The following is a 16,098-nucleotide window of genomic DNA, read 5'->3' as shown; positions in this document are numbered from 1 at the left end:
CGGACTCTCTCACGGACTCGGACTCTCTCACGGACTCGGACTCTCTCACGGACTCGGACTCTCTCACGGACTCGGACTCTCTCACGGACTCGGACTCTCTCACGGACTCGGACTCTCTCACGGACTCGGACTCTCTCACGGACTCGGACTCTCTCACGGACTCGGACTCTCTCACGGACTCGGACTCTCTCACGGACTCGGACTCTCTCACGGACTCTGACTCTCTCACGGACTCTGACTCTCTCACGGACTCTGACTCTCTCACGGACTCTGACTCTCTCACGGACTCTGACTCTCTCACGGACTCTGACTCTCTCACGGACTCTGACTCTCTCACGGACTCTGACTCTCTCACGGACTCTGACTCTCTCGCGGACTCTGACTCTCTCGCGGACTCTGACTCTCTCGCGGACTCTGACTCACTCTCTCACGGACTCTGACTCACTCTCTCACGGACTCTGACTCACTCTCTCACGGACTCTGACTCACTCTCTCACGGACTCTGACTCACTCTCTCACGGACTCTGACTCACTCTCTCACGGACTCTGACTCACTCTCTCACGGACTCTGACTCACTCTCTCACGGACTCTGACTCACTCTCTCACGGACTCTGACTCACTCTCTCACGGACTCTGATTCACTCTCTCACGGACTCTGACTCACTCTCTCACGGACTCTGACTCACTCTCTCATGGACTCTGACTCACTCTCTCACGGACTCTGACTCACTCTCTCACGGACTCTGACTCACTCTCTCACGGACTCTGACTCACTCTCTCACGGACTCTGACTCACTCTCTCACGGACTCTGACTCACTCTCTCACGGACTCTGACTCACTCTCTCACGGACTCTGACTCACTCTCTCACGGACTCTGACTCACTCTCTCACGGACTCTGACTCACTCTCTCACGGACTCTGACTCACTCTCTCACGGACTCTGACTCTGACTCACTCTCTCACGGACTCTGACTCTGACTCACTCTCTCACGGACTCTGACTCTGACTCACTCTCTCACGGACTCTGACTCTGACTCACTCTCTCACGGACTCTGACTCTGACTCACTCTCTCACTGACTCTGACTCTGACTCACTCTCTCACTGACTCTGACTCTGACTCACTCTCTCACTGACTCTGACTCTGACTCACTCTCTCACTGACTCTGACTCTGACTCACTCTCTCACTGACTCTGACTCTGACTCACTCTCTCACTGACTCTGACTCTGACTCACTCTCTCACTGACTCACTCTCTCACTGACTCTGACTCACTCTCTCACTGACTCTGACTCACTCTCTCACTGACTCTGACTCACTCTCTCACTGACTCTGACTCACTCTCTCACTGACTCACTCACTCACTCACTCACTCACTGACTCACTGACTCACTCTCTCACTGACTCACTCACTCACTCACTCACTCACTCACTCACTCACTCACTGACTCACTCTCTCACTGACTGACTCTCTCACTGACTGACTCTCTCACTGACTCTCTCACTGACTGACTCTCTCACTGACTCACTCTCTCACTGACTCACTCTCTCACTGACTCACTCTCTCACTGACTCACTCTCTCACTGACTCACTCACTGACTCACTCTCTCACTGACTCACTCACTCACTGACTCACTCTCTCACTGACTCACTCACTCACTCACTCACTCACTGACTCACTGACTCACTCTCTCACTGACTCACTCACTCACTGACTGACTCTCTCACTGACTCTCTCACTGACTGACTCTCTCACTGACTGACTCTCTCACTGACTGACTCTCTCACTGACTGACTCTCTCACTGACTCACTCTCTCACTGACTCACTCTCTCACTGACTCACTCTCTCACTGACTCACTCTCTCACTGACTCACTCTCTCACTGACTCACTCACTCACTGACTCACTCTCTCACTGACTCACTCACTCACTGACTCACTCTCTCACTGACTCACTCACTGACTCACTCTCTCACTCACTCACTCACTGACTCACTCTCTCACGGACTCTGACTCACTCTCTCACGGACTCTGACTCACTCTCTCACGGACTCTGACTCACTCTCTCACGGACTCTGACTCACTCTCTCACGGACTCTGACTCTGACTCACTCTCTCACTGACTCTGACTCTGACTCACTCTCTCACTGACTCTGACTCTGACTCACTCTCTCACTGACTCTGACTCTGACTCACTCTCTCACTGACTCTGACTCTGACTCACTCTCACTGACTCTGACTCTGACTCACTCTCTCACTGACTCTGACTCTGACTCACTCTCTCACTGACTCTGACTCTGACTCACTCTCTCACTGACTCTGACTCACTCTCTCACTGACTCTGACTCTCTCTCTCACTGACTCTGACTCTCTCTCTCACTGACTCTGACTCTCTCTCTCACTGACTCTGACTCACTCTCTCACTGACTCTGACTCACTCTCTCACTGACTCTGACTCACTCTCTCACTGACTCTGACTCACTCTCTCACTGACTCTGACTCACTCTCTCACTGACTCTGACTCACTCTCTCACTGACTCTGACTCACTCTCTCACTGACTCACTCACTCACTCACTCACTCACTCACTCACTCACTCACTCACTCACTCACTGACTCACTGACTCACTCACTCACTCACTCACTGACTCACTCTCTCACTGACTCACTCTCTCACTGACTCACTCACTCACTGACTCACTCACTCACTCACTCACTCACTGACTCACTCTCTCACTGACTCACTCTCTCACTGACTCACTCACTGACTCACTCTCTCACTGACTCACTCTCTCACTGACTCACTCACTCACTGACTCACTCTCTCACTGACTCACTCTCTCACTGACTCACTCTCTCACTCACTCACTCACTCACTCACTCACTCACTCACTGACTCACTCACTGACTCACTCACTGACTCACTCACTGACTCACTCACTCACTGACTCACTCACTGACTCACTCACTCACTGACTCACTCACTGACTCACTCACTGACTCACTCACTGACTCACTCACTGACTCACTCACTGACTCACTCACTGACTCACTCACTGACTCACTCTCTCACTGACTCACTCACTGACTCACTCTCTCACTGACTCACTCACTGACTCACTCTCTCACTGACTCACTCACTGACTCACTCTCTCACTGACTCACTCACTCACTGACTCACTCTCTCACTGACTCACTCTCTCACTGACTCACTCTCTCACTCACTCACTCACTCACTCACTCACTCACTCACTCACTGACTCACTCACTGACTCACTCACTGACTCACTCACTGACTCACTCACTCACTGACTCACTCACTGACTCACTCACTCACTGACTCACTCACTGACTCACTCACTGACTCACTCACTGACTCACTCACTGACTCACTCACTGACTCACTCACTGACTCACTCTCTCACTGACTCACTCACTGACTCACTCTCTCACTGACTCACTCACTGACTCACTCTCTCACTGACTCACTCACTGACTCACTCTCTCACTGACTCACTGACTCACTGACTCACTCACTGACTCACTCTCTCACTGACTCTGACTCACTCTCTCACTGACTCTGACTCTGACTCACTCTCTCACTGACTCTGACTCACTCTCTCACTGACTCTGACTCTGACTCACTCTCTCACTGACTCTGACTCACTCTCTCACTGACTCTGACTCACTCTCTCACTGACTGACTGACTCACTCACTGACTCACTCACTGACTCACTCACTGACTCACTCACTGACTCACTCACTGACTCACTCACTCACTCACTCACTGACTGACTCACTGACTGACTCACTCACTGACTCACTCACTGACTCACTCACTGACTCACTCACTGACTCACTCACTGACTCACTCACTGACTCACTCACTGACTCACTGACTGACTCACTCACTGACTCACTCACTGACTCACTGACTGACTCACTCACTGACTCACTCACTGACTCACTCACTCACTGACTGACTCACTCACTGACTGACTCACTCACTGACTGACTCACTCACTGACTGACTCACTCACTGACTCACTCACTGACTGACTCACTCACTGACTCACTCACTGACTCACTCACTCACTGACTCACTCACTCACTGACTCACTCACTGACTCACTGACTCACTCACTGACTCACTCACTGACTCACTCACTGACTCACTCACTGACTCACTCACTGACTCACTCACTGACTCACTCACTGACTCACTCACTGACTCACTCACTGACTCACTCACTGACTCACTCACTGACTCACTCACTGACTCACTCACTGACTCACTCACTGACTCACTCACTGACTCACTCACTGACTCACTCACTGACTCACTCACTGACTCACTCACTGACTCACTCACTGACTCACTCACTGACTCACTCACTGACTCACTCACTGACTCTCTCACTGACTCACTCTCACTGACTCACTCACTGACTCTCTCTCACTGACTCTCTCTCACTGACTCACTCACTGACTCACTCACTGACTCTCTCTCACTGACTCACTCACTGACTCTCTCTCGCTGACTCACTCACTGACTCTCTCTCGCTGACTCACTCACTGACTCTCTCTCGCTGACTCACTCACTGACTCTCTCTCGCTGACTCTCTCTCGCTGACTCTCTCTCGCTGACTCTCTCTCGCTGACTCACTCACTGACTCTCTCTCACTGACTGACTGACTGACTGACCTTCACCCTCCTGTTATTTATGGCCCCCGTTACAGAAAAAACACAACAAGCAATCATTGGGACAGGCAGATACAAGTTGCCAGCATTGAAAGGACAAAAAAGCTCAAGACATTATTTTGAATACTTTTTTAATATGGTCATTTAGTTGTACATAATGCTTTTTTGGTCCCATCTAAGGTAACAAAAATGCTTCTGACACTTCTTTATTATAACTTTTCAGCATGCTTCAAACTTCTGTACAGCACAGTTTAAAGACATAGGTACAGTCAATATCTCTGGCTAAACACTTATAAGTTCCCAAAGGCGAGATCTATTGGCTATGCCAATGCTTGTTTAAGGTATTACTAGTTTTTTGCCGTAAGCTACAAGCTCATGGCAGCACGTTTCCAATTCAAAATGTATTACTTTTCAATCCTTCCTAAAAATTCTTGGGAAATGTATAACTGTACCCAAAATATTTCAGGGCTGGAGTTAGAATAGTAAATGTAACCTTCCAGTGTGTGCCACGCCCACTGCTGCCCTGAGGGCGCAGGTAATGGCACCCTTGACCCCACCAGGTAGGTCGCTCCCCCTCCGCACAGCACCGCCTGTGTCTCCCTGCCACAGCTTCCTCTGCTGAGGAAGTTCGATGCCCTCTACCACACGCAGGCTACCACCTTTCTTCTCTCTGTTCCCCTCGCTGTCCCCGTGCTCTCTCTGACCGGTCTTTCCTTCTGTACTCATTTCTGCCTCCGTGTCTCTGCCCGGTTTACCCTTCTGTTCCCTTCGGTGCCCTGTGCCTCTCTGCCTGTTCTGCCTTCTGTTCTTAGCTGCCCCTTTCTGTGTTCTGTATTTTACCACAGTGCCACTCGTTTTTCCCTCGTTTTTGTGCCCCTTTTGCCTTCTGTTCCACTCGCTTTTTGTGCTCCTTTTGCCTTCTGTGCCACTCGTTTTTTGTGCCCTTCTGCCCTCTGTTCCATTCGTTTTGTGTACCCTCTGTGCCACTCGCTTTTCCCTTGTGTTTGTGCCCCTTTTGCCTTCTGTTCCACTCGTTTTTTGTGCCCTTCTGCCCTCTGTTCCACTCGTTTTTTGTGCCCTCTGTGCCACTAATTTTTCCCTTGTTTTTGTGCCCCTTTTGCCTTCTGGTCCAATCGTTTTTTGTGCCCTTCTGCCCTCTGTTCCACTCGTTTTTGTGTGCCCTTCTGCGCCACTTGTTTTTCCCTAATTTCTGTGCCCTTTTTGTCTTCAATTCCAATCGTTTTTTGTGCCCTTTTGCCTTCTGTGCCACTCGTTTTTCCCTCGATTTTGTGCCCCTTTTTCCTTCTGTTACCTTAGTTGTCCCTCACCGCCCTCGCCGCTGCATCCCCTGCGGCCCCGCCCCCCTGACGGCCCACTGCCCCCGCCTCCTAGCTGCTCATACCTCCCACCTCCCCATATATGCCGGCCGCTGTGCGGCCGAAGGCGCGCCTAAGGCAAGCCCGTCTGCGCCCGTCCACGCCTGGACCGCTCCCAGCGCCAGAACGCCTGGCCCCCGCACCCGCCACGACAACCGCCGCCTCTACGACACCAGCACTCTGCACGCTCTCAACTCTGGACGGAGCCACACCTGCTTCAAGGCTGTCCCGAAACGCACACATGGCCCCTTTACCTACCGGATCTGCATCTACACCAGCCTCAGAGCCGACGAACCACCCGCCAAGAAAGACCCCAACCACCTCCGATGCATACTACTGAACACCCGCTCCGCACGCAAGCATGCCCTCGAGCTCTGGGACCTGCTCGACACAACATCTCCGGACGTCGCCTTCCTGACAGAGACCGGGTTTAACGACTCCTCTGCACCCGACATTGCCATCGCCATAGCCAACCCAGACGGCTACAAGATCACCCGCAGAGACCGCACCAACGGAGTCAGAGAAGGAATCGCCATCGTCCACAAGAACAGCATCAGGGTCTCGAATAGGACCGACGACGCGCTCCGCACCGCCGAACACATGCATTTCCAGATCCACACAGACCCTAACTCTACCCTCAGAGGCACCCTAGTCTACCGACCTCCTGGACTCTGCCCCCAGTTCAGCGACTCCATCGCCGACTTGATCAGCACGCACGCCCTGACCTCCACCGACTATATCCTCCTCGGAGACCTGAACTTTCACCTTGAGAACAACAACGACAACAACTCCACAACCCTGATCGATAACCTCGGACTGAACTCGTCACAACGCCCACCCACTCTGCCGGCCACACGCTTGACCAAGTCTTCTCCTCAAGCCCGCACGTCTCCGTCAGCCACACCACCGAACTCCTCTGGACCGACCACCGCTGCATCCACTTCGCCTTCCAGAAGCCCACCACACACCACCGCACGCAACAGATCCCCCGCCGCTACAGGAGCAAAATCACCGAAGACCAACTACACGCAGTCCTTGCTCTTAGCCCACCCACCGAACCCTCCAACACCGACGCTGCCTACAGCCTCAGATGCTGGATCGAGGACTGCGCCAACACCCTCGCCCCGCTGAAGAAACCCCCCCATCGAGACACCAGCAAGAGGGCCAGCTGGTTCACCCCTGAACTCCTAGCCTCCAAGCAAGCCTACCGGAAACTAGAGAAGAAATGGCACAGTAAACAAACTCAGGACAGCCACACAGCACACAAGGACGCGCTCCGCAACCACCTCCACCTCATCAGGGCGGCCAAGAGGACCTCCTTCAAAGACCGCCTTGACAACAAAGCACACAATATCAAGGAGCTCTTCAACATCGTGAAGTAACTCTCCAACCCCAGCTCCAACACCGACATCCCGCCGTCGCAAGCCCTGTGCGACTCTCTCGCCACCTTCTTCCTTCGTAAGATAGCAGACATCCACGACATCTTCAACACCCAGACAGCCTCAACAGACAGCAACACAACAGACCCTCCGCACACCATCGACCACGACCCCCTGCTAGCCTAGGCCAGCGTGAGCATCGATGATACCATCAAGACCATGCGCACAATCCACTCCGGCTGTCAGACCCATTCCCGCACCACGTCTTCAACAGAGCAAGCAGCTCCATCGCACCCCACCTGCGCAACGTCCTCAATCTCTCCCTCGAGACCGCAACCTTCCCAGAGATCTGAAAACACGCCAAGATTAACGCCCGACTCAAAAAACCTAAGGCAGACCCAAGAGACCTCAAAAACTTCCGGACCATCTCTCTGCTCCCCTTCCAAGGCAAGGTGATCGAGAAAACCGTCAACCCGATACCTCGAAGAAAACCGAATCCTGGACCATTCCCAGTCAGGGTTCCGCAGCAACCACAGCACAGACTGCCCTCATCGCCGCCACCAATGACATCAGGACACTGTTGGACAACGGCGAGACCGCAGCACTCATCCTCCTAGACCTCTGTGCCGCCTTCGACACAGTCTGCCACCGCACACTACGCGCACGCCTCCACGCCGCAGGGATCCGAGACAAGGCTTTGGATTGGACCACCTCCTTCCTCTCCGGCAGAACTCAGAGTGTCCGCCTCCCCCCATTTTGTTCCAAAGCCTCCGAGATCATCTGCGGCGTACCCCAGGGATCCTCCCTCAGCCCGACGCTGTTCAACATTTACATGGCCCGCTCGCACACGTATCCAGACAGCACGACCTCAACATAATCTCCTACGCCAACGACACTCAGCTGATCCTCTCCCTCACCAAGGACCGCATCACCGCCAAAGCCAACCTCCACGAAGGTATGAAGGCCGTCACCGACTGGATGAAGACCAGCCGTCTGAAGCAGAACTAGGACAAGACGGAGGTCCTCATCCTCGGCTCCAACCCTTCAGCCTGGGTCGACTCCTGGTGGCTGACTGCACTGGGGGCAGCCCCGATACCCATCGACCACGCACGCAACCTGGGAATCATCCTCGACTCAACGCTCTCAATGACCATGCAAGTCAACTCCGTCTCCTCCTCCTGCTTCAACAACCTCCGCATGCTCCGGAAGATCTACAGATGGATCCCGACAGATACAAGAAAGACAGTCACCCAGGCCCTCGTCAGCAGCAGACTCAACTACGGAAATGCCCTCTACGCGGGAAACCCGACCAAGCTCATCAAACGACTACAACGCATCCAAAACGCCTCGGCACAACTGATCCTCGACATTCCATGCCACGGCCACATCACCCCCCACCTGAGAAACCTGCACTGGCTCCCCATCAGCAAGAGGATATCCTTCAAGCTCCTCACCCACGCACACAAGGCACTCCACAAGACCGGGCCAGCCTACCTTAACAGACGGCTCTCCTTCTACATCCCCAACCGCCAGCTCTGCCGACCTCTCACTCGCCACCGTCCTGCGTATCCGAAGAAGAACCACCAGTGGGTGATCCTTCTCCCACCTCGCCGCCAAGACATGGAACACCCTCCTACTGAGCCTACGACAGACCCAAGACCTGCTGACCTTCTGGAGGATACTCAAGACCTGGCTGTTCAATCAGTAGCACCCCCCCACAGCGCATTGAGACCCTCGCAGGTATGTAGTGCACTTTACAAAGGATTGATTGATTGATTGATTGATTGGCAAATTACCAGTTTAGCGTGGTTGAAGAAAATGTAAACAAACTTTCCCGCAGACTTCCGGCACATTTAATTGAGAGATGGTGGCCAACTGTAAGTTAGAAGTTCTTTAAGTTTGGGTTCAAGGGCACATACTTTGAAGCAAGGGGGGGTGGTTTTTGTATAATGTCACCGTGGAGTTCCTCCTTCTAGAATACTTTCCTTTTATACAAGCTTCAATGACTCCTCTTACTGTTTGATCATTACAGCACAACATGATCTTGGCATCCATTTCTCTTCTCAAGTAAGCACGGCTGTATTGTTAGAATAAAATGTTATTGTGCGTTGGTATTTCTCTTTGCTGCTCCAGACAGTAAAGGACTAGGCATAGAGGAACATACATATGAATTCTGCTACACAAAATACATATATACGAATCAGGCACATTTTGAGTTCTCAGATTTTCAATGGCCCTCTATTTTAAGCATCTTTTTAACATGCCATTGTGTTCTACTTACAGTGCTTTAGCAGCATTGGTAAAGCTACATGGTGCATTACTGCATGGACTTTTGTCACACTTCTTTATAGAAAAGCTGGGTTTAATCTAGCTGCAATAAATGGGCAAATTATTGACCCTCTCTTTTTTCACCCTGCTCTTGATTCTTTAATTTAAAGCTTCCTCCTCTACACTGCCTATTGGCATCACAAAAAAATCAGTCTGTTGGCGGTGGTATTTTCCTGGATTTCTGCCCTCAAGTCTTTTTCTAAGTACTTGACTTTTTTTTGCCTAAGTGTTATTCAAGCCCTCTTTTTAGGTTTGGGCTTTGACCGTACACCTGTCAAACATACCTGTTGCTAACATGACACACCGACAGGGCTTTGAGTCCGCCCTTCTCAACCATTGACTCAAAATCTTTTGCCAATCCTGTCTTGGTTCAGCCTATTGGAATATTCATCTCTCACCTGATGCGCTTTGCTGTTTGAGAGTTTGCTTATGCCTTCACTTTAGTGCATGCATTGGACTGCGTGAAGGAGTACTTTACAACTATAGTCACCTCTCCAACCCTGAAGGTTCCACCGTGCGTCTCGCTGTAAAGTCCCAACGCTGCTTGGTTAGCACATTGCACCCAATCGGCTTTTCCAATGTTTGTACAAATGTATTATGGTGTGTGACTCTTCGAGCTAGGACTATAGTGTGCTTCTCCGTTCTTGCCCTGTACGTGTCAGTATGTCTAAAATGAATATGACCTTTATAAAGGTATTTTTCCATGTGTGTGTTTGAATTGTACGTTTTCATCAGTCTTACTTAATATTGTTCTCTGATCCTCTCACTCGGTCACTTGGAGTATGCTTCTTAGGCAGTACACTTGCGCACATGGATTAGTCCATCAAAATAATCTACTCTTCTACGTACTGTGCATCTTTCACTGCAGTCCAGTCAAAATATGAAAACCTGCTGCTTCCTCCACCGCCTCCCCTGCTCTGTGGCGAGTGGGAGCAGGCATAAATGCAACAGTGACACCAGTGTGTGATGGTGATTGACAAGAGGTGCACAGCATACACTGAACATTAGATCACCTCATCGCCTTTCTGTTAATCCATGAAGAAGAAAAAGGATTAAGAGATAGGCCAGAAGAGCTTTGCTAAATTTATGAAACTTGTGTTAAGTGAGCGATACGTGTGTTGAGGACGGCACTCTGTAGTGAGGCTTTGCTGGTGCCCATCGGTGGCACTAGAAAAATTGGCGACTGCAGATCAGTGGCTAATATGGAAGGGACCTCTTTATTCTTGACTGGCAAGCAGGCAAGCTCCTGACCAGTCATACACACCTGGACAAAGAGGAACGACTTTTAGTTTTTCCGATTGAACTGGGATCCATTTAAGTTGTTCAGATTTAGGTTTGTTTGATTTTTCTGGGTTTTGTTTCCTATTGTCCACCCAAAGTGTAATTATCCTCCCACCCCCTCCGCAGTCTTAGTAGTGAGCTCGGTAGCTGTTGGTGGGCGCACATGAAAATGCTCTCCTTATCATTTACTAAAAAGATTTACCAGGTAGTTTATACATAACTTTTAAATCAAAAGCACACTCCAGTTCCATCTGTTAAGCACAACCCTATAAACATTACCATGCCTCTTTCTGATGCACTACTTTTATAAAATACTAAATGTCTTCCAGTAAACTGCACCACTGCCAGAAGTATGATTGGGAACAAGATCTAAGTCTCTTCAATTATGGCATATGTACGTCCCAGCAACATACGTGCACCAGTTTCCAAAGTGGCACAGCAAAACCTGCACCATCGGTTTCCTCCTGGAACCACTAACCCACTGAAATGGTCCTGTGCCATTCTGAAAAAAAGCAAATGTGACTCCTAGGCCTGAGAGTAATTACTTTTGGGTCAGACTGCTGAGTTTAGGGCTCCTGAACGATTCTGGCGGTCTAGCAGGTATAGTCTGTTGATCTAGATTTCCTAGTCCAGCTGGCACATTTTCTTTCACTGCAAGCAGTCCTGTATGTTAGTAATGTAGCGGTGGCAGGAGGACTGTGGTGTCGGGAACAAATCTGTTTTCTTGGTTGTCTGTCATTTATAATAAGAATACTGCGTTGTGTGGGTGACCAATTTAATCACCGCAACTCTCCTGACACTTTTGTCATCTGGACCAGCGTGGATTATTAAACCGTTTTCTGCTCAACTGTAATGTGTATTTCTCCTTGTCGTGCCAAAACTTACTTTTTTATGTATTCGTGTCATTCACAGGTTCACAAAGCTGAAGAGCCTCAACCTGTCCAATAACCACCTGGGAGACTTTCCTTTAGCAATCTGCAGTATCCCAACGCTGACGGAACTCAACGTGTCCTGTAATAGTCTGAAAACCCTTCCTGCAGCCGTCAAAGAGATGAGTAGGTGGGTGTTCCCTTAACTGTGGTGTTGAGGATCCGTCAAGTCACTGATCAATTATTGGGACCAACTGGTACAAATGTGCAGTATGGCTATCAGTAAGGAGGGGGCGTGGAAGGTGGGCAGTGCCAAAATTATTACATTTATAAAAAATGTCACTGCGAATTTATACAGGTTTGTGGGAGAACATTTTTGGCGATTTTGTTATTTTTGCCAATTCTTGTTTGCTTTTTTTCTCTGCTGCATATGGATGAAGGAGCAGTAATGTACACGACGCAGGGTTCTCAGTGTGGTTTCCCATACTGAATAGTTACTTAATTCTGTTTGCTGGACTACTGTTAAGTATAAAAACAAACGAATAAAAGCCTTACATTCCAAATTGATAAATGAAATTCATTTTAATGTACATTCGTTTGAGTGTGTCCTTTTAAATACTTCCCGACTGTTAATGCTACAGCTGGCTCTTCCAAAACAAAGAAGAAACTGTTGGCTCGTAACATCTCACTGATGCCACAGTTCATATGTACAGGGTGAAAATAAAATTTTCTAGACTTCTCAAACAGTGGACACGTGAGTAACGGTGGAAGAGGTTATCATATGCTCAAGGTTGCTGTTCCATTTTCCCAAGAAAGACCAGTGCAATTCTTTTTAGAGTCAAATCTAATCTCAGAGTTGGACGTAAGTGGGATCAAGCCTCCATCTTGAGTGAGAAGTTATATCTGGTAAAGTTTTTGAGCTGCACTACATTTTTATTGCCTACATATTTCCAATCAACTGTAAATTAGTGTGGGTTAGATAACATTTTAACTGTAGAGTAATTATCAGGGCCTCTGGAACTATGTGACTTTGCGGCCACAACTTTTTTTTGTCATAATCATGGATTTGTCGCATTTGCCACGTAATCCATCATGTGCTGCATGATTAGCAGATTTTAACAAAAATGTTTTCATTTCTAGCTCAGGCGGATCAAAAGTTACTAAAAATGTGGCGACACTTGTTGTTGTGCAGTGGAATGCACTTTGCAAAGGTTGATTGTTCACATTTTAGTTGCATATGGCTGTATTAGAGTATTAAACTAGTACTTATAAGGCGAAACCTTTGTCCAGACAGTGTTGACATGTATAAGAATGACAGAATAATGAACTGATACTATCATAAAATGTGCCGCATTCTGCTGCATGATTTGCACTTCCTTGCCGCATAATTTAGTAAACTCTGACTCATAATTTAGTCCTTCCTTGCCGCACAATTCCAGTGACCCTGGTAATTATTCTAAATTACATCTTCTTGTATCTCCCTCTCTTTAGCCCCCCTGCCCCCCACCCTCTCAAAACCCCCTAATACTATTTTTTTGAAACAGGCTATTTAATTTGATATGCACAGTAAGACCAGTGAACCTTTATTTTTCGTCTCCGACAAAAATAAAAACCAGAAATTCATTGAGGTTGTTGCTCATTTAAAATTTTTATTTTATTGACCCATCATCTACAGTATTAAAGTAGCATTAGCCTAATTCCAAACCCAGGGACTAACTTGGAAACACTCTGTGCTAGACACAAGGTTGATTTCCAACACGTGCTCTAATTTACTGTACTTCTGTGCGTCCTCAATAGTAATCACGGGGCACCCAGTACAAAATTAGTCTGCCACTTTGCAGTTAAAAGCGCTCATGCATGCGCTTGGCCTCCATAAATGTGGTTAAATATTGACGGTGTGCTCCTTTTGAAACTTTCAGAAACTACCTGAAGAGCCAGGTAACCCTAACTTATTACCTTCCAAAGCCACCCTGTGGGTTTTTACCGATGTTAAGTTCAAGTCTATGATTTTCAGGAGCTATCAATGCAGTTTACTTGTGCATTTAACATACAAACAAATGCGTCATCTATGCGAGGGGAAGTGAGGATCTTACTTTCCGAATACAGCTGGGAGACAAGAGTGAAATAGCGGAAGTGACATGCGCACCCTTGTTTTAGTTTCTTAAAAATTGTAATTTCTTGTGAGTGCTGAAGTTAAATTGCACATGTGCCCATTTCAATCAACTAAATTAAATGTTTTTAATGACTACAAAAGACATTTAGATATGGTAAAGTTAGCAGAAAGGATGACACAACACAGTGTCAAATACATACATAAGGTCAATAGGTAAGAATACAGTGAGTGTCTAGGGATAAGAGATTTGACCGTTCTTTAGGTTTTAAGAGAAGAAATTTGCTGAAAATGTTTTTCAAACTATCCAGTAACGACATTAGGCCTGTAAGAGGACGCCTCATGTGGAGTGTCTTTTTTTTTTTTTTGCAGTCTCTCTACAGACAAATTCAGCTGTCTGTTGCAGACAGTATTGTATAAAATAACCCACAGAATAACCCTTGTTAGTGAAAAGCTGTTTTTTCTTGACAATCAGTTCTCTGCTATTTATTGGCGCACCTCCTTTTTCTGTGTTTTCCCATTTCCTGCAGAATTGGTTTTGATTAGCTATCAAGTAGCCTTCCACTGCTGTAATTTTGGAACTACTTGTTGTGTTTTTTAATGTCATTACTTGTTTAGCACGCCACAGGAGTGCATGTCATGGTTTTCAGAGCACCCTTCTGCTCTTTACTTTTACCATCTAACCTTCCCGAGTGCTTCCCAGAGGCGTGCCGGACTTGGGCCTTTGTGTTAACCTCAATGTCACCTCTCTCACTCCTGATGCTTCAGGTGCCGGGCGGTGGCCTTTTTGGTGTCCTGGATGTCCTCTTCTCTGCTTTACACGATTTTACAAGTAACAGAAATTTATTTTTATAGTGAATGCAATAGTGATAAAAAAACAAAGAATAACATTTCCCATCATTCGTGATTGGCAGACCCCTCTCCCTTCGGCTTCCAGAACCGACAGTGGTGACCAACACACCTCTTCTGAGCTGGGGTGGCCACTGGGAGAGGTGGCGATCAGTGGCCTTTGGCATATTCCTGGTTCCATACCAACCTTCTGGAGCTGAGGACCATCTGCTTGATGCTCAGGGGTAGGTTGGCTCAGGTTCTCAAGAACACCACCACTGCTATGTGGCACAGCAACATACAGAGCAGGGTGAGGCCACGAACCCTGTGCCAGGCGGCCTTGCCCCTCTGGAAGTGGCTGGACAACGAAATAATTTTCCTGGAGGTGAACCACCTGACAGTGTTGTTGAATGCCAGGGCAGATGAACTAAGCTATTGGTGTCTTGTGGATCCTACGTGTTAGTTACACATGGAGGTGGCAAGAGGTCTCTTCCACAAATGGCTAGATGTGTTTCCACCACCAAGAACACGCAATGTCAGCAGTTTGCGCATTGATGTCTCCAAGGTGTCTTTCTTAGAGATGCATTCCGCCTTGCGTGGAACTCTGAACTCAAGTATGCCTTTCCACCGATACCACTCCTGCCTAGAGTTCTCAAGATCAGGATTGGCCTGCCCACTTCATCCTAGTAGCTGTGGATTGGGCAGGGTAAGTTTGGTATCCTGAACTTCTAGGCTTGAGCACATGTCCTCTGGTCAGACTGCTCACCCTGGAGAACCTGCTGTTGCAGCAACATTGCAGGGTTCTACATGCAAGGCTTCGCAATCTCCATCTTCATGCTTGAAGATTTAGCAGTGATAGCTGAACGCCTACAACTTTCCTCCAGAGGTACTTAATGTTAGCTTGGCAGCGTGGCATTTCTCTATGAAAAATGTATATGCCTGTTGTTGGGACAAATTTATAGTTTGATGCAACACACACCAGATTGATCCCCTCCAGGTACAATTATCTGATCTTCTCATGTTTGTTTTTTCTGTTGCTCGGCAAGGTTTGGCTTTGGGCAAACTAAAAGGTTATCTTTCTGCCTTTTTATGGTTGTTCGATCAGCCCTCCTTGCTTACGTCACAAAGTTGCCAGTTGTGATGCAGTTTTTGAAAGAGCTTCAACACGTTTCTCCCATGTCCTTTTGTGATGTCCCAGTGGGACCTTAATCTAGTCCATACTAAC

The 16,098-nt window shown here is 48.4% G+C and overlaps 1 protein-coding gene across 2 annotated transcripts in view; it reads left to right on the top strand.

Annotated features, from left to right (window-relative positions):
- The window catches only part of PHLPP1 (PH domain and leucine rich repeat protein phosphatase 1), a 651,577-nt gene that overhangs the window by 376,491 nt on the left and 258,988 nt on the right, over nt 1-16,098 (top strand). For both annotated transcript variants that reach the window (XM_078687772.1, XM_078687773.1), the window contains exon 5: nt 11,979-12,125. In XM_078687772.1, coding sequence (XP_078543898.1) covers nt 11,979-12,125 — 147 coding nt within the window. The remainder of the gene's footprint in view (nt 1-11,978; nt 12,126-16,098) is intronic.

Source organism: Lissotriton helveticus, chromosome 4_1 (genome assembly GCF_964261635.1).
Source record: "Lissotriton helveticus chromosome 4_1, aLisHel1.1, whole genome shotgun sequence".
Lineage (NCBI taxonomy): Eukaryota > Metazoa > Chordata > Amphibia > Caudata > Salamandridae > Lissotriton > Lissotriton helveticus.
Note: the sequence above shows the minus strand (reverse complement) of the source record. Positions and strands in the feature narration are given on the sequence as shown.